This window comes from Fringilla coelebs (genome assembly GCF_963513975.1).
Source record: "Fringilla coelebs genome assembly, chromosome: 21".
In the NCBI taxonomy this organism is placed as follows: Eukaryota; Metazoa; Chordata; class Aves; order Passeriformes; family Fringillidae; genus Fringilla; species Fringilla coelebs.
This window is the reverse complement of record NC_140047.1, coordinates 7,900,230-7,919,813: the sequence shown is the minus strand read 5'-3', so window position 1 is coordinate 7,919,813 and position 19,584 is coordinate 7,900,230. Positions and strand designations below refer to the sequence as shown.

At 43.0% G+C, this 19,584-nt stretch overlaps 1 protein-coding gene across 2 annotated transcripts in view; it reads right to left on the bottom strand.

Moving 5' to 3' along the window:
• The window catches only part of NUP214 (nucleoporin 214), a 38,527-nt gene that overhangs the window by 8,628 nt on the left and 10,315 nt on the right, over positions 1-19,584 (bottom strand). Inside the window, exons 13-30 of one of the 2 annotated variants that reach the window (XM_084219496.1) lie at positions 19,408-19,583; positions 18,797-18,888; positions 18,402-18,491; positions 17,908-18,057; positions 17,515-17,673; positions 15,230-15,333; positions 14,553-14,732; positions 14,016-14,101; positions 13,834-13,917; positions 13,273-13,518; positions 12,430-12,594; positions 11,832-11,940; positions 8,509-8,584; positions 7,743-7,851; positions 6,683-6,785; positions 5,066-5,139; positions 1,553-3,307; positions 62-132 (exon numbers count right to left, since the gene is read on the bottom strand). In XM_084219496.1, coding sequence (XP_084075622.1) covers positions 62-132; positions 1,553-3,307; positions 5,066-5,139; positions 6,683-6,785; positions 7,743-7,851; positions 8,509-8,584; positions 11,832-11,940; positions 12,430-12,594; positions 13,273-13,518; positions 13,834-13,917; positions 14,016-14,101; positions 14,553-14,732; positions 15,230-15,333; positions 17,515-17,673; positions 17,908-18,057; positions 18,402-18,491; positions 18,797-18,888; positions 19,408-19,583 — 3,829 coding nt within the window. The remainder of the gene's footprint in view (positions 1-61; positions 133-1,552; positions 3,308-5,065; positions 5,140-6,682; positions 6,786-7,742; positions 7,852-8,508; positions 8,585-11,831; positions 11,941-12,429; positions 12,595-13,272; positions 13,519-13,833; positions 13,918-14,015; positions 14,102-14,552; positions 14,733-15,229; positions 15,334-17,514; positions 17,674-17,907; positions 18,058-18,401; positions 18,492-18,796; positions 18,889-19,407; position 19,584) is intronic. The other variant, XM_084219497.1, reaches the window with a different exon arrangement.

Below are 19,584 nucleotides of genomic sequence, written 5' to 3'. Positions count from 1 at the left end.
CAGGGAATCCTGACCAAGTCCCCCATATGTAACAGCCCTACAAAAAGCCATAAATACTTGCCTGGCCAAAGACAGTGCCTCCAGTATTTGCTGCTTGCCCAAACACAGAACCTGTGTTACTAGAACCAAAGCCTGAGAGAAAAAAAGAAAAATTAACCACCAAAACTATTACCAGAGGGTAAGACCAGGACAGGATAAGGACAGGTCTTCTATGCCAAAACACAGGGATGTAAGTGATATTACCAAACATATCTAGGCTGGACAAATGCAAAGCATGTGCCAACACACAAATAATAAATTACACTGAAAGTTGATATGAAAGTCATTCTCATTCTCTCTTTGGCCAACTTAGAAACAGACAATAGAAGGCCTTTTCACTTGTGGGGTTGTTGCTAACACTAAGAGAATTGGATTTCTGTTAACATGGCTACAATAATACTGCAAGTCGTGCACAAGCACTGGAGCATTCTGATTGCCCTTGTGTAAAGAGGATCTGAGCTTTGTTACCTGAAGACTCCTGTTAAAGATAATGAAATGTTTTGATTAAAAAAAGAACTCTCCTTTCCATTTCCCAGTTCTCTTAAATGTGCCTTTTGTAATAAAACTTGGATCTCTATAATTAGGAACACCTTTCTCGAGCAGAGTTCACTTCCCACCATTTAACTGTTCTCTGCTACTGTAGTTAAAATGAACAAGCAGTTGCCTGCAGTGCCATCATTTTTAATTAAATGAACCTAATTAGTTTTTCTTCCTTGGAAATACATGCTCTCCATTATTACTATGCACTTGTCACTTTTCCCTGGGAGCTCTCTGAAGGTTGTACAGAAAAACCTTTGGAAAAGCCCCAACAATATACTGAGCATGTGGAGAACAAAAAGGGACTGACCAAAGAGGTTTGGTCTGTGCAAGAATCCAATTTAACTGTGTGGACAGGTAGCTGATGCTCCTGTTACTGCTATATTTAATTTTGAGATGTTTCCAAATGCAGAAGTGGATTTAACAGATTTTTCCCTGCAAACCCACCACTTTGAGGGCTTTAATTTATTTTTGGCCATTCTAGCTGATGCACAGTATTACACCTGGCTGTACATGCACTGTTGCATGTGTTCAGTGCAGGCCACTGAAGGAAGGGCTGCATCTGTGTTTATTCACTGCCTTGGTTATGGTCTCAGAGCTGCTCTGCCCCTTTCATGCAACAATTTACAACACTTCCAGTTATTGTGCAACAGGCAGGATAATATGTAATTCAAAATTAAATTAAAGTAGACTAGTAAATATAAAATGAAGGCAGGACTGGATGACAAGGCTACATTCAGAGGCCTGCTGATGAATAGTGAAGCAGAGCAAAAGCTTCTTTTGCCTCCAACATTAGTCTGCTTCTCACATACACTGCAGCTCTTGTTCCTACTAATTGAAAACAGAACAAAACCAAACCAAAAAAATGAGACCCATCAGGTGCCACAGGGGGAAAAAAGGCATTAATGCCATCCTGCTTTCCCCAGTGATACCCTCCAAGCCAGACAGTGCTACTGGGCCAACACTCTGCTCTTACCTGAGGCCTGGCAGAAGCTGAAGCCAGCAGAGGACGTGGTGGTGGTGACAGCAGCAGTGCTACCAAACACAGACCCCCCCTGCCCAAAGCCAGTGCTCTGCCCAAACACAGGAGGGCTGCTCTGCCCAAAGAGCACCCCTCCCGTGCTGGCTGGCTGGCCAAAGGAGAAGGAGCTGGCGCTGTTGGTGCTGGCTGAGGCTCCAAAAACATTCCCACTGCTCGAGGCTGCCGTGGAAGCTGCAGGCTGGCCAAAGGCTGGCATTGTCCCAAACCCAGACTGGCTGAAGGTAAAGCCACTTGAAGAACTGCTTGCAGGTTGTCCAAAGACTGGTGCTTGCCCAAAGGCCGGCTGGCCAAAGCCTCCCGTGGTGGTGGTGCCAAAAGCAGAAGTACCAAAGCCTGAGGTGGCAGCCTGGGTGGTGGCAGTGGCCGTGGACAGAGTGCTGGTGGTGAGCTGCCCAAAGGGAGAGGATGCTGTGGTACCTGCTGGGAGCTGTCCAAAAACAGGTGGTGTGGAAGGAGTGGCAGCAGCTTCCCCAGCAGGCTGGGTAAATGCTGAGCCAGAAGAGCTGGAACTTGGTGGTTGAGAGAACACTGAGGAGCCTGCAGAAGTGGGGGCAAACACAGAGGCACCGACAGCTGGACTCTGCACACCTGTAGTAACATCAGAGGTAGCAGCCAGAGCACCTGTGGCTTCTGCAGGAGAGGCAACACTTGCTGTGGAGGTTGTTGCTGAGACATTCTGATCTGGTGGGGCAGCTGTGGAGACAGCAGGAGGCACCGGGGCCTTCAGATCGCTGGTGGAGGCGGGAGCAGCCACGGGGTCAGGGGCAGGAGGTGCCACGGCGGTCCCAGAGCCCTCTGGGACGCTGTCCCCAGCTGTGGCCTGGGGTAAGGCTGGTTCTTTAAGTGACTCTGAGAGCTGTGCCTGGGGCTGTGGCACTGGAGGTGAAGACCCAGCTGCTACAGCTTCATTTTCAGACGGTTTTTCTGACCCAGGTGGTAATTTGGCATCCCCTGCAGACTTACTGGAAGTTGCAGCAGGGACAGCAGTTTGTGATGAACTTGAGAAACCTCCAAAGGAGAGGGATGTTGAAGCAGGGAGAGTAGAAGGGGCAGAGGTGGAAGTGCTCAGACTGTTTGTCTGCTGAATACCAAATGAAAAGGTGGGTTTGCTGCCACCAGAGCCTCCAAGATTAAACACCCCAGAAGACCCTGTGCTGGCTAACTGGACATTGCCAAAGAGACTGCCCGTGGCACTAGTGCTGACGGACAGGGATGCCGTGCCAGCTGACGTGACTGATGTTGAAGCAGCTTCTCCAGCTTTTCCTAAAGTCAGGGGAGCAGTAAAATTAAACCCAGAAGGTATTGTAGACACTTTAGTTGACTGTGTTCCTGCAACACTGGTAGATGGTGCTTTACTGGTGGTCTTGGCATTATCATCTACTTGACCAACTCGTAGTCCTGAGAAACTCCCAAGAGTTTCCCCAGCTAAGTTGCCCTGAAACAAGTGATCTCCTGGTTTGGATGGAGCAATATCCAACTTGCCAGAGGTTGTGGGGGGAGCAGAAGATGACGTTGCAGCAGCTTTGGTTGACTGGGTGCCATCTGCTGAGGAGCTACCTCCTACTACACCTCCTGGAGCACTTGCTGATTTGTGGGACCCAAACACAAAGGAGGGCTCGGGAACTGCTCCAAGTTTGGAACTCCCAGCAAACAAAAATGAATCTGGCTGGGCTGATTCTTTTGCAGGGGCTGTCAGTGAGAGAGAGAGAGGTAACAAATCGCGTTAGGGTATGCAAAGCTCATTTATCATTCTTGCAATAATGGCCCATTTTAGTGCTTCACAGACTGTCAGTCTCTTGCCTCAAAGCTATAAAGCCTCTGTCCATCAGGTAACTGCAGCCTTCATATCCATTCAGGACACAACAGTGACACCTGAAGCCTTTATGGCCAGGGTGGCAGTGACAAACACTGTTACTGTCACATCACAGCCTCCACATAACCATCCTTCTCTTTGAGTACAGAAAACTCCAGCCTTTGGCTGCTATTTCTTTCTCAATAGTTTGATAAAAACATGAAAGATCTGGTTATTACAGATCATTTTCTACTGACACCACTCTCACCCTCTTCTTACTTGGTTCAGGTAAAAAATTCCTGACATTTACTACAGCACTTTCTTTTTAAACCAATGGCTCAGAACAGTTAAGGTCATAAAAATAGTTTCTGACACTTGAAGAGTTTTCTACAAAATCAAATCTTTACAAGTTCAGCTATTTATAGACCACCAATCAGTTTCAATACAGCTTGTTTTCAGCTTTGAAAAACTAGAGAAAAACTCTCAAATGAAATTGCCAAAGCAGCTCCATTTCTAACCAACACTGCTGTCCAAAAGTGTGAAACTGCTGAAGTTTTAAGGGAGACTGGGCTAGTTTTATTTAATGTATTGTAATTTCATTTCTGAGCACCAAACAAATTCTGACTTGAAAACACTTCATTGGTGTTTGGATAAAGTACAGGAAATCTGCATGGAGATCAAACAACAAAGAGCAAAAGCTTCTTACCAGACCTGGTATTATCCTTGTGTTTTCCCCTATAGTAAGTATATTTAAGTAACTGACACTCAATAATGTAGCTTTATTTTCCTCCTGAGGCCCTGAAATTACATTCTGTAGCTCTTCCATTACCAATTAGAGACAAAGGTGCTCCTACCAGTTCACAGAACAGAGTGAAGTACCTGCCCTCACACAATGCTGTGGTTTACAAGTCTGCCTCCTGTACCTCCCACTCCTGCTTTATCTGGGTTATTTACCCAAGCTTTTATGTTCATCTCCAAATTTTAAGCCCAGTCCATTCTCTCTGATTAACATCAAGAGTATCAATAGCATTACTGTAGCTGTGACGGTCTAAGGATAGAAATGAGCCAAGATTTGTAAGAAGAGGTGATATCTTTTATCAGAGGAACCAACAACATTGGGAGCAAATTTTCTGACTGCATAATCTCATCTGCAAGACTGAAATTAAAGGCAGAAAGCTTCAGAATATTAGAAAGCAGATTTTATCAGTTTCCTTTTATGAGACTCAACAAGAGGGTCTACCTATGACATGAAAAGGCAGCCTATGTATTGTCACTTCAATTTTGGAAGCAACACAGAGCCATCCCAAACACATCCCTCTGATCACTAAATGCTCACTGGGGAACACTTCTATGTCAGTCCACTTCAGCAACTTTAAATCTATAGATTAAAAATAGCAGAGGAAATTATTACAGATGTTACCCTTTCCATAAACTAGGACCTCCTAAATGCCCTTGGCAACAAATATTTTGCTTAATTGATAGGTGGGTGGCCCGGATTTCTGTGTATTACAGGGGAGAACCCAGCACATGTATGAAATGTTATTGCAATTTTAGTAATAGAAGTGCAACATAGAACAAGAACCACATGGATTAGGAAGAATAAACACTCTGTTAAAAGGGAAGAGATGCTGTTTGCACAACTCTCCCAGACTAACCTTGTGAGGGAGCGAGGCTGGGAGGCGTCTGTGATGAAGCAGCTGATGTGACACCACCAAAATTAAATACAGACCTAGGAGGAGAGGGGAGAAAGGGAAAGAATGACTTAGCTCAAAGTGCTGAAATTTCCAACCATATGATGAACACAACTCTGAGGCTCAGATTTCCAGAACAGACTTGCACAAAGCCAGGCACACAGGAGCAGTTTCTCCAAGGACTAAACAGGAAGAGAGAAGCACACACACACACACTATGCTCCATTTATTCCCTCTCTGAAAAGGCTTCCAGAGGGTTGAAGAGAGTCAGGGTTCAAAGGTCTTTTGACCACCCCTCATCCTTCCATGTTCTTTTCTTTCTGCTGTCTATTTCTTCCTCATGCACCAAAACCTGATGGATCTGGGGAGACTGGTGAGAGGAAAAACCACAGGGGTAGAGTTTGAAAGAGCTAAAAGGGAAGAATCAGTGCATGTGCAGAAGGGAATGACTGGATACAACCATCCATCAAAAAGGAGATCACTCATAGGAAGACAAAAATGAAAAGTTATCATGACTATTTTACACTGAAAATATTTTGTCTTGCAAAAATCCTGTGATCTTTCATAATGAGTCTTGCAGAGATCTTCATTCCCTGAGGGTTTTTAAGCTCTCTCTGATTCTCAAAGACCAGCTGCTGATACAGAAGTCAGGCCATGGGACTAAGACATCACTGACAACAGCACTGTATTTAGCATATGGTTTACACACTGAGGCACTGCACATGGGACAAAGGCAGGGTTGTTTGCTTTTTGAATCTGAATCTCCATCACTCAAAAGGACTCTTTTAGCCCTCTGAAGAGCCCAGCAAGGCATTTGGGTAGCATCCACTTTAAAAAAGTGCAGAGAAATGTGTAAGACTGGAAGAAACCACCCATTTGAATGTGTGTGTATTCTGAAATACTTAATGTTGCCAACTTCACAGAGAAATTCCTTTGAGTGTTAGACCAGTAACCATGCAGAACTTCAAACAATCATTCCTAAGGAATTATCCCTCTCCCCTAAACATAAGACATAACCAAATAAAGATTTTTGCCATCCCTGAAATACCAATCCATAAGAGAGATTTCAGAGTAACTGTGTGTTCATAACATGTGCCTTGCTTTGTGTTATTATTATGTAACAGATATCACCAGATGGCTTGGGGCCCCTCTTGTCACCTTCATGAACTGATTACTTTCCCAAGCCAAAACACAAAATTTGTTCTGCTGTATTAAAATGAAGAAGTACTTAAATGAGTGTGACCATCAGTACATATTTCAAGTCCTAACAGGGAATTTGTTTAACAGTCCACTGTAGATAAAACCCAAAAGGAAGCCAATCATCCTTTACTCTTGATTAGTTATACACTGAAAAATCTCAGAGCAACATGATATTGTGTCAAAGCCTCACAGACCTTCAGACCTCACTCAGGCTTCCACAAACAAGGTCTTCAAAGGGCTCTGGTACAACCCCTGCCCTCCCAGTGTAACATTTGCAGGTGCCATTTTACAGTACTGCACAGCTTGTAGGCAACACCTGCTGTAACAGCCAATACTCATATTTAATGTCAACTACAAAGAAATCTTAATGTTCATACAGACCCTGCAGAAGAAAACAAGGATGTTTTGTTAAGCTGTGAAGTTGTTGCTTGCACTGATGTCACAGTAGAAGAAACAGCTGTAACTGTTTTTACTGTCCCTTGTCCTGTAAGTTACAAGAACAACAAATAAATATACTTTTAAAATAAATTTACAAATAAAAAATAAACAAGGCATCCTGTCATCTATCTATTAGAAAAGCAGGGATTAGCTTGCATACACAGTCTATAGTTTAATAAATTTCTAATAAAAAGGAAGTGCTATCAAATTCAGGAGCTGACATTTTCAATAAACCAAAATTTAAGAAGCATTTGCCAAGTCAAATATGATTCCTAGCTATTTTTACTGCTTCTTACCCCTGGCTAAGAGGCAACCTACATCCACGGATTAAAGGCAAAAGACCAACAGACATGGATTTCAGACATTTATGCAAGAGGCTTAAAAAACCATGTCCAATGCAAGCATTATTATCTAATACACATTAAAAATCAATTGCTTCCTTCCCCTAATGTTTTCTCTTTCCCTGTTAAGTTGTAAACTGAGCATTCCTTTCTTTAGAAGCCTCCCAACTCTATGAGACTGATCCCTGTGTCTGAACTGGTTCTGAAGTTGGTCCTACAGCTCAGTCCTCAACAGATCCTGCACAGGAATTAGATCAAGCTCGTCCAGGTACTCCTAAAATGCTTTGTGTCTAAAAATCAAATCAACACATTTAAAATCAGCAGGATTTTAATGTTTTAAAAATAAAAGAGCTGCTTTTAATTTGCTGTCAAACCACAGTAGCCTTGTGGAAGATAAGCTTTCAGCATTTCCTGATAAGAATTACAAGTCCTGAGTGCACTCTGAACAAGGAACTGTGTCACTAAATTCTAGATGCAGGAACAGACAAAACACATTTCTACACCTTTTTTTTACAAATTCTCCCCCTCAAGACTGGCACAGCAACCTCTCACTGGAGGCAAATCTCCTCCTCAGTATCCTCATTCTCTGGACTGTGCACCCTGACATCTTGCAAGAGACATCCAGGCCTTATTTCCATCTCCACAAGAGAAAGACAACTTACCTGACATCTTGTTGCCAGATGATGTTGGAGCAGCTGTGGATGCCACAGGAGAGGGTGCACACACAGAGGAAGGTGGAGTCTGGCTCTTCACTGAGCTTGTCAGAGGTGTCTAAAAACACAGCACCACTTCAGGTCAGTGCAGTCTGTCCATTAACAAAGGTCCTTCTGACTTTGGTTTGCTATTATCAGTGCCATGCAGTGACTTAAGAATAAAACAGAGGTGGGTGGCTGCAGCACTTAGAAGAGCTCTGCCCTCTTGGGCCCATTATGTCCTGACACTTAAATACAGGGTCAGTCCCCAGCCTTTTCAACAAGTCAGCAAGCCTTAGGCAGCAGCTCAATGATTCCAGAGGACAAAGACTTCTGCACTGGGGATTTCTGATACATAGATATAAAACCCAGCAGCTTGTCAACTATTAATCAATATTTTCAGTAGAATAACAGGTTAATAAAGAACACTCTTCCCTGATTTCCTGTAACTTTTTTTTTTGTGTGAAATTTAGTTGTAGCTACCTAATACAGCTTCTTTTGCTGTTAGCTGCAACCATCACTGCAGCAAGGCTGTGGCCATCAGAAAGCTGCATGTCTTCAGAAGTTAGAAAAGGCAAGACATAACAGAGATATGCCTGGCATCACACTGTCAAGGTCACAGATACAGAAACGGTTTGTCAAGAATTGCAGGGCAAGCTATGAAAATGAAACCCCCAAACTCTGCTGAGCATGCCCAGGTAAGTATTCCACAGGGAAAGGCTCTATATCAAAATACCTGTTTAGCTTGATTTGTAGCAACAGTTGCCAAAACTTGATGGACTGCCTGGGCTGCAGAGTGAGGTACAGATGACCTTAAAAAGAAAAATTAAACAATTATATGAATAACTAGTTGCAAGAGGATTTCCTCTCCTCTCAGAAAGCCCAGCTCCCAGAAGCCACTATTAAAGATTCCACACACAACTCCAAAAGAATAAATCTGATTAGAGAATAAACCTCTTAAATGAATCAGCCACATTTAACAAAGGAAGTCTGTAAATGTGTTTAAACCTCTAGACTGAAACGATCAAGTCTTCTCCAGACACTCTTGTCTCTGAAGAGAGTCAGGGCTTTCTATTTTACAGGGAGTTGATGAAAAATCAGCAGGTAAGGGGATTACAATTTTATGCCTAGTGGATAACAAATTTAAGCAGCTTCCTTCACAATGGAGTCCAGACACGTACACGCAATGCTCAGAAATGCTGAGTAAGGAGGCAAACTTGGGAGGGGGTGGAGGAAGCACTTCCTGTCTTTGAAGTGTACTATAAACACTGACAAAGTCATGGAAAGAACTGTGATAAAATTAATCTATATTCTACATTGTAAGTTTGGTATTTTTGACCATGAAATAAAAATCCCCAGACAATTGCTGCAGGATGGCAGCATCTCATGGGCTGCAGGATCTGACCTTGGCACTGTGGGGCACCAGCAAATCAAATCAGTGCAACTTGGGAACGGCCAACCACTTTTAGCATCTCAAGTCTGTGGTCCACCAGGTTCAGAAGCTTCACTGGCCATTACTAGATGATTTCAGAAGCTTAAATTAAACCATGATTGCATTCTCTTGGTGGAAAAACCCAGCTGTCTTACCCAGGCAGGTTCTTTCCATCTTGACTCAGACCAGAAGTTCCCTAAGGCAGTAACCAATCTCTGGCTGAGGCTGCAAATCCCAGACCCTGACCTGAGCAAACTGGGCATCCAAAGTTGTCTGTCTGCTAAAGCATGAGGATTCCCAAACTGCATTTACTGTTTGGTCAGCTGCAGGCCAATTCACAGGAATTTTCTACTATATTGAAAGGAAAAGGACACACACATAAAACATTTTGCAGGGACATTTGGTCTTGGATATGGTTTTGTCCCTTAACAGTTTTGCTTTACTAAAACGTCCTTCTTTCATTCCAGCCACGAATACTCTCTCTACATTGCCTGGCCTGGATTTGCCCTCTGCCCAAAGCAGAAGTACAGCAAACAATGAAACTTCAAGATTACCACTGGAAAAAGCTGGTGTTGGGATGGTGCAGCTGTAGATTTCAAGCTTATACTGAACAAAGAGGAAAACAACAGAAAGTCTGTGAAATTCATGAGAGGGTGGGACTTGATCTCAAGATCACTTGACAATGCTGTGAAAATGGTGAGTCTTACTTCAGCTGTGAGAAAGGATTTTTTCACTGATAACTATGTATTAGTAACTGGACTGGGACCACCAACACACCCAGTCATAGGCCACTGAACAACTGATAACAACTGAAAAATCATTCCTGCTTACCAACCAAAGAGTGCTGTGGCAGCAAAAGACAGCCAGGATGTCTGAAGTAGCAAAAAGTGGTGAATTAACTTTGCTGGGTGAATGCTCTTCCTTTTAGTGCTGAATCTGACTGGCAAGCATGGTTCATTTGGGTAGAATTTTTAGAAAGTACATTTTTATGAGGTCAGCTATAAAGTAAAACTGTAGAAAGCCTCCAAGATATCAAGCTAGCTGGTGCTCTATAAATTAGAGATATCAGTCAATACTGACAGTCTAAAACTACTTGAAAGTAAGACAGGCCTTTAACCACAGTTCAAGTGAAAACCAGTCTTGTTACATATTGCTCACTCACAACCTTCTCTATGCACAGCCAGTACTTTCTACTATTTTTCATCATAGTTCTGATGAAACAGAGGATGGAAAACTCTTCCTGGTCACAACACTACTTTTAGCCAAAAAATTTCCAAGTAGAGCTGTCTGCAAATTTGACTTTCAAAAGATGTAGCAATTCCCCTCCCCATTCCAGTTTATCATTTTTAGGAAGAAATAAAATAGCAAAAAGCACCCAAGCTGTTTCTCAATTAAAATGCAAAAGAAACCATGAAGTAAATGTCAAGGTCTCCAGTTGAGTATCACCCCTGTGAGACTGTTCCCTTTTTAAAAAGCTGAATCAAAGAAATTCCACCTTTTTTCTTGGACAGTGAAGAGTACACAAAATGTGTGAAAGCCAGTGGTGATGCAACAACAGCAATTGTTCCAGGAGCTGCACATACAGCTCACAGTTATATGGATAAAGCATTTGCAACTGCATATATAATCAGAGATTTGTGGTGAATTTATCCCTCTTCATGCACTAAGCCCAACTTTGCACAGACTTCTCAGTATTGCCCTTGCCTCCCCAGCCCACAGCTGGCCCTGGACTGCCCTGGTCTTAAGCAACAGCATGAACTTCAAGTAAAGACAGTTCCAAGGTCACTACAATGACAGGGAAAAGCCTAGTCCTAGGCTGGTGACAGAGCCTGGTGATAAGGCAGAAATCTCTGGAATGAGCTGAGCTGGCTGCTGTCTGCAGCAAGCAGAGTAGGGAAGCCAAGTGTTACAGCTAACTCACAAGAAATGGTAACAAATTCAAGGTTAAATACCAGAAGTCAACGTTCTTAGTTTGCTCCTGAGGAAGAGCCCTGCAGCTCTGTAAGGTTCCAAAGTGACTGTCCCCCAGTGACACCCAACCTTCAGTCAAAATTCTCATGTCAGAACATTTGAGACAAGTTTCCAGAAAAGCCAGAGCAGTTCTGCCTCTCTTCAGGGAGAGAATCTGGGAACAGACAGAGGAGGCTTAACTCCAGAGAAGGTTCTCTCAGCAAAGGATGACAAAGTAGAAAGAAAACATCTGGACAGTCTGAAGTCACAGACCACACTCAGTGACAGAGGGCTGCAATTCCCTCACTGAAAGAGGTAGAACAGAGGTAGTGATTTGAGAGATACCAGGGCCAAATTTCATATTAGCAGTAAAACCATCGAATCCCAAAAGGAGAGGATGCACATAAATGCATTTCACAGACAAATGGAGAAGGAGGTTAATACTGGTCTCATCATTTGTCCAGGACAAGCCATTAGCAATTCCTTGAATGACCTGGTAAGATCTTTATTTCTTTATTTCTTTCAATCCACAAACCCAATACTCTTGTCTAAATACACCCACTTTAGGCCTTACACAGCCAGGCTGAGTAAAACACTGCTACTGCTCCCCACTGGCAGATGTGCTCCAGTGCAAATACTACCAAAGGCCACCAGAAAGAAGAGCAGCACTCACTCACCCTATTACTGCAGAGACTGCTGGGGTCAGTCCACCAGACTTGAGTTCTCGAACATTCACCACCTGAGGAACGTTCTTCAGAGTTGATTCAGTCAAGGAGGTGCTCACAGCTTGAAGGAACAGAAAAAAACAGACAAAAAAAACCCCAGATGTAAAGAAAAACTCTACATTAAGTGTTCAATTTCATTCAACATGGCCTGAATAATTCCAAAAAGATCCATCCAGGATTTTAGAACATATATAGTATACCTGGCCTGAAATATTTGGAACCTCAGATTTCATTAAGGACAAAGGAAGTGGGCAGCAATCTATACAGTTGGTACATTTTTTGTCTGCTGAGAAAATCTAATTATTATGAACTCTCTCTTACCAACATTGTAACAGCTTCTGTTAACAGAAATGGGAGTTTCTCAGGTATTTTGTACTAGCAGCTTATAGGAAAAAGGAAGACAAAGGAACACTGGATAGCTCAGAGGTGCAACAACCACAGATGTGTGCCACATTTTGTTTTATGATCTCCTCCTTTGAGAGCACTAAATCCCTGTGAAAGCCCCATTCAGCTGCTCAGAGGTCACTTGGGCAATTAGCCATCCTTTTACCTGGGGACTGGTTAGCAGCCATCTGCCTCTGCAGAGCTGCAGCAGCAGCTGCTTGTGGTGCTGGAACAGTGACAGTGGGAGCAGGGGCTCCATGTTTCACAGTCTTTGTTGCAAGCATTGTACTGTCTGCCCCTTGTGGGATGATTCTGTTTGAAGACGTAGGCACTAAAAAAAACAAATTAACACAAGTATCAGTTAAATGTTTCTCTATAAATCAGGGAGTCTCTGAAAACCTTTGCTGAACTGCAGTTCCTCTAAGTACACAGCTTCCTTCTGTCAGTACTCATGTGCAGGCCATTCAAATAATCAACACAATCTGTCTCTGGCAGATTTTGATATATCCCAAGGAATTTAGTAAGTCTCAATAGATGTAATTTCAATACATTAGAGGACTTCCAATTTGCTGTAACAGACACTTCTGCTGACACCTTATTTTTCTCTCTGGCTGCAGAGATTAAAGAAACCTCTCTTGCACAAGGAAAACTGAGTGTATGCAAATGCAGTTCTTACTGAGGCTTGCTGGGCTCACAACTCCTAACCTTGGGCACAGATGCAGTAGTACTCCAGTGTCTTAGTCTTTGGGCAATATTTTAGGTCACTGCAATTTGAAAGAACCAGGCTATCACAAAAACACAATCAGTGGGTCAAGGTGTTTTAGTGCCTTTAGCTCAAGTTCATGAGGTTACAAAGCCACTCTGTAAACTGCTCCTGAGAACCTAGCAAAGTAAATCTGTATCCTGCAATCTCATTTCTCCAGGGCCTGAAGCACTGGCAATGGATAATACAGTAATTAAAGCTACCCACAAGACCACAATGAGAAGAGACACTGCAAACACAACTCACACAAAGTACCCAGGGAGAGGTGCTGTTTCCCAAAGGATGGAGACTGAGCCATCAAACCAGGCTGGATGGAGGGAGTTCGGACCACAGGAGCATGACGAGGGACTTGGACTGGGGCAGCCTCTTCTTCCTGGTCCACTGCTTGGGAATCATCATTCTCCAGTGACTGGGAAACTGAGGATGTTGAGCTGACTTCATCCAAATCTTCATAATATCTTGTGGACAAGAAGGCAGATCGGGACAAACTTGCTGCAACATCAAAACCAAAATTCAGTACTAAGCTGAGGGAACCATCCAGTGTAACAGCCATGACAAATGCACCCTATTTTAGGACACTGGCTTGTTTTACTCATGCATTGATAGGATTTGACTTCTTAACTGCTTGGAAAGGCAGCCTTCAACCAGACAGCAACTGAAGGCAAGTCCTTCTGACAGCAGATGGGAGAACAGGAAAGGAGAAGTAGGGGTTGAATAGTCAAAAGCTAATTTCAGGTCTCAGTCCCACAGCAAGTAAGTCACCCTCCCAGAAATCTTATCAGACTTCTATAGTCACTAAAGGTTTACCTGGAGCTGTAGACCTAATTGGTGGAGTCTTCCTCTTGGCTAGAAAATTCCTCAGCTGTGCCTGCTTCACTGGGGATAACTTAGCTGGAAAATGGAAGGCAGTTATTAGTCTACAGTCAAACTGCAAGTCAAAAAAAAAAAAAGATAATTCACATTTATGGCAGGAAGAAAGAATAAATTACCAGGTGCTTTGGGCAGAGGTTTTGCATGTGATTTCAAAGTAGTTTTCATCAAATCGTTGCGCAGGCTTTCAAGGTCACTGTCAAAACTGGGACAAAGCAGAGCAGTGAAAAAAACAGCAGCAGCAGAAAGACACCAACCAAAGGAGGAACAAAACTGGGCCAAAGTAGCCACTAGAACCACTGGCATATCTGGAAGAGCAATTGGCTCCTCTAGATACTGTGTGATGCACCTTTAACTATTTTGCAAACTTCAATAGTCATTCATTCTTCCCCTGAAGTCAGACACAACCAGCAGTATCTCAGCCTGGAGGCTCTATTATCCCATTTATTTAAAAACTAATTTAAACTTACAGGGGAAATTTCCGCTAAGCATCACTGTCCAAGAATACAGCCAAGGAATTTCTGTATTACCTGGCCATGGTTTAGTATAATCCTTAGAACGTCCTGTCCTCCCTTACCATGCCCACAAAACATCATTGTCTGGAGGATGCACATTGCTGGGGGCAAGAGAGAGGGAGGAATTCATGCTCCACACACCTCTGAGCACTGTTTAGAGGTGAATCACTGGGAACACTCCACTGAGATGTCTGGTTGTAGAGGCGCAGCTGCTGCAGGCTGTTCACCAGGTGGTTCAGTCTCTTCCTCTGCTGGTTGATGATTTCCCTGTTATTTGCCAGGGTGTTGAACAAAGTCTCTCGCTCAGGGACTATCAGACGCCTGCAGAGACCAGATCAAGAGGCAGGGATAAGGACCATTCTGTGCATCTGGGTGACAGGCAGGCAAGCAAACACCAATGGTTTAGTGCTTCTGGCTACTGAAACTCAAGGTCAATCACCAAAGCAGTTCAGTTCATTTCAAACAGACACTTCTCCTTTGAATGTGCTGCCAGTTTATTTATGTAGCTCATTTGCTTTAAGATGTTTTATCTATTAGAAAGGTTTAATTAGCTGCCATCAGTGAGTTTCTGCAAAGCTTACAGTTTGTTTCTATAAGCACTATTTGCACTGCACACAACAAGCTTGTAACATGTATGAAGCCAGAGAGTCTGAACCTATGGCTCCCATTAGGGGTCTGAGACAAGCTTCACTCACAGATCCCTCAAAAAAAAAAAAAAAAAAATCACACTTTTAAACAGAAAAAGGTCTTTGTCTATTGATTATAAACGAATTCCCAATTCACAGATGCAGTTCTGCACTCCAGTTTTAGTTACTTACTTTTGCTTTCTCTTCTGTTCCAGGTGCCGGTCCCACTCCAAGTCCAGAACGTCGTTCACATCCTGAACAGCAAACTTCACGTACTGGTGCAAGCGCCGGATCTCCTGCCATGAAAAATAAAGTGAGCTTGAAATTCATTTCAGAAATCTCAGTTTCAGCTGAAGAAGATGAAGACTCTTTGGGCTCATTCAGTCCAAGCCATAGAACACTTGCCTGTATTTCTGCCTGGAAAGTTTTGTCAGCACAACAGAACCCAACATGGTGAAAATTTATGTAACAATCAATAGGGTACACGTTGTCCAGGGTATGCCCTGGACATTTCACCTCAGCTCTCAACTAGGAGAAATACTGTCCATAATATTTACAAAACACTGCCAGGTCTTGACAAAGGATTTTACAAACACCAGCATTATACAAAACAATCCTTATTTCAAATGCCACTTCCAGAGCATGAGTCATTTGGTCCCATCTTACAACACTGAAACTTCTAACAATTATAAGTGATCAAAGCTTTGCAGACTGCTCACATGGCTCTAGAATATCAGCATTCACAGACTATGATTCATGAAAGCACTCACAAATGCTCACACCTCCCACATTAAGGCAAGGAATTAATTTGACTTTTATAGGTAAAAAAACTAAAAAATAAGTAAAAAGCAAGGACAGAGAGTAAAGTGACTTATCCATGACCACCCAGCTACACAACTGCAGCAGCTATGCCAGAAACCTCTGGCCCCAAGCTCTGCTCCCTAAACAAACCTAGAGCTCAGTCTCGTTCCTGTGATCCCTCCTGCCTGGCATGGCACGGCCCTGGCTGGAACTCCAACCTTGTAAAATGGAAATGGGAACTGCAGCTGGTTTCAGCTCATCTCAACAGAATGTTCACTTAAATACAATGAAGCAGCCAAGGAACACAGCTTGAGAACTCCACTGCAAATGCTTTCAAGATACAGCATGAAATTCTAGTGGGACCTCTCCAACCTGAAAGCAAACTCAGTCCTACTGTGGGCTTAATGTCACACACTGCCAAGCTCAGGTTTATTTTCCCCAGCACCTGCATGGCAGCAGCTCTCTGGATACCAAACTGGTAGAGCTGGACATCAGAAAAGTCTCAGGGTCTTAAAAACTTCATGGAAAACTAAGACACAAAGCTGCCTAAGGGAGCTTTTCTCACTCAGGAGAATAGGGATGATGCAGACTGAGCAAAATTTCAGAGTCAGCACACAGCTTTCTCAAAACAAGCTTCCACAAAGTTGACCCAAAAGCTCTCCCATTCCATTCAAATCCATTTCCACTTCTCTCCCGCTGTGTTCTACTTTCCTCATGGTCTTTTCTCTACACAGTGAAACACATACTTCAAGATTATCATCTCTCTGAAGTCACAAGCATAAGCTTCAAATGTCACAGAGACATGCTGGACATCAAAGCAGGCATGCAATTAAGACTGTGAATCAATCAACAGAATCCAGGTGAAGATTAGAGATCAGACCTAAAAGAAATTACTTTGTGCCAGCTGATTTCTAATAACGGCATGCATGGTCTTGATACCTAATGCCACAAAGATGACATTCAATTATGCCTTCAACCTGCCAGTCAAACCTCTTGAGGGGAACTTATCAGTACAAAAGACCAAGTATCATTTGTAGGGCACATTCACTCTATTTTGCTTAGGGTTAAATAGCCTTCATCACCAGAGCTGTAACAAAAAGTGCTTCACCCCTACTTTCTTTCTTGTCTTTGAAAGCTTCTTTATGTACTGCTGGTTATTTTCCTTTGTGGCCCAGCTTTCAGAATATCATTAAGCTTTATGCTCCACCATCCATGAAATTAACCACACAATTCTGTAAGTCATAATAAATCATCAAATTGTTCCATAAGGCACTTGCTGAAGATAAAAATAATTTTAAGAGCTCTTCTATAAAGTGTAGGAAGAAATCCAACACTCTTTTAACTAAATCCCTGAGCAAACACTACAGGCTGAGAAGGAACAGGATGTCAAGAGTCACATTCTAAGATTAGAAGACTTAGATCTCAGGTGAACTACATCCCCTTCAGGAGGAGTTTTGAATCATCACTACAAATGGCAACAACAGAGAGGACCTTCAGGAGAGGATTTCCAGCTTCTCTTGCAAACTCATGGAAACCAAAGCTCACCACACATTTACTAGACTATTTACTGAAACAGCAAATACTTAGGGCAGAACAAGAATGCTAGGAACTTGCACACACAAGCCTAAGTTTTATTTGATTTAAAGCTATCAGAAGCTGGCTGACATGATTCATACCTGAAGCTGTGCTTCACTCTTGGGATCCAAAGGTTTCTTATAGAGCAAGTGTAAATACCCCGAGCTACGATTCTGTTCATTCTGCTCTTTAGCCTCTTCTACCCCTGCAAATCCCTCCAGCAGGGTTGTCTTCAGAATACTGATATCTCCATGAAGTGACTGCAAAGTGAAATAGAACAGACAGGACAAGGTCCAAGATAACATTTCCTACTGCCGTTTCTAGCATAAGGGTTCCTGCAAGCATCTGCCTGAAAGCACAAAGGCAAATGGCACCCTTTCATTAACACAGCAGAGTCAGAAATTCCCTCTACAGTTCTGCTGTAGCAGGTTTAGGAGGAACATCAGGTGAGGAAGAGTCACTGCTGGTTCACAGTTTGAAGACAGCCTGCTCACCTCTGTTGTCTCTTTAATTTCCAAGAGGAAGGTGTGAAGATCCTCTGACTCAGTTCGCAGCATCTTCATTTCCTCTGGAGTCCCAACCTGGAAACAGGCTTTGGAAGTCCTGGCCTTCAGCTCCTCCATTTCCTTCTGGAAATGTGCAATCTGCAGGGCCAAGTGGGAGAAAGGGCAGCCACTGAAAACACAGCAGGGACTGGAACAAATGTCTCAGCTTTTGGATCATGCCTTAACTACACCATAAACACTGGTCACTTTGCAGCCAAAGCAGGAAATTCTTGTTGAACATTAACAGGAAAGAATACTCCAGCTTCTCAGCACAGTGACTGAAGATGACTGAACAGGACACACAAATAACAACTACAAACCAGGCTGATCATCTTAGGAAAAATTTCCATTCTGATTCCTAAACTACTTACAGACACCATAAGAACACATCTGAACTGAAGTGTTTGTATGACATTATGAAGAAAACTGCTTGAAAATCTCACCTCCTCCCTGATTCCTGCTATGACAGGGTCTGACTCCTTCCACTGATGGGTCTGTTTCTCTAAAACTGTGCTGGGGAGTGCAGATTTGCCCTGGAGAAAAAAAAAAGGCAAAACCAATATTAGGCTATATCCATTGCAACGGGGAGCTTAGAATATCCAAAAAGGTCTGGTGTTAGAAATTCCATTCAGACACTGATTATAACATAGGTTAAAATACAGCTCTCTAAAGACATGCAGAGAACATTGTTTAGAACCACAGATTTGCTACTCTTTCAAAATCAGAACTTAGCTAATTCTTTGACCTAAGAACACTAGTTCAGTCCAAGGAATTCTAAGCAATTCATGGGCAATGAAAAACATTCACCCTCCAAAGAAGCCAGTCAAGCTCCTGTTACCTGAGTAGAGCTTGGCTTTGCTGCTGACGGGGTGACTTTGGCTGTCTTCTGTACCAAGGAAGCTGAAGGAGGATTTTGAGCAGGACGTGCCACTGGAATTTAATAAGAACAGTAATTGATGAAGTTATACAAAGCTTGAGTGAACAGGCTGTGATCAGAAACAATCAGCACTATCAAACCCAAAAGCAGTAGTGCTATGGGCCCCAATGCAAGAACACATCTTCCTCAGGTGCCTTTTCACTTCCATTCAACTTCTCTTGTGACTACTTTGAACTTTGGTCAATGCAGATGGAAGGTAAGGCACTGATTTGTGTGGCTGCCCAGAAACTCTCAGAGCACGGAAAATGCCAGAACTTCTGGGTGAACTTAAGCAGCTGAATATAATTATTTCACATATGGCTCTCTGAGAAATAGAGCACAAATGGAAAAAATGCTCAATTTCAAGACAAAGTGATTCACATCATGATGGTGTGCCAATCAGGAGGGCCCCTGGAGCAGGAAAAGCAACAGGCAAAACAAGCAAAAAGCCAAATAAAGCTCCTTGCGTCATAAAACTTTTAGAATGTTTTTTATAATGCATTAATTCCCAACAATAGGGATCAGGCTCCTACCTGTGGCAGGGACAGGGGATGAAGTCTTCAGTGGTGTGGTAGGAGGGGCTGCAACAGGCGTGGACTGGCTCAGAGAACCTCCAGGAGCAGTTTTAGAACTGGTTGAGAAGGAAAACATTGTAGAGGTGCTTTGCCCACTGCTGCTTGTGGGAGAAGGGGTGTCTACAGCACTGAACC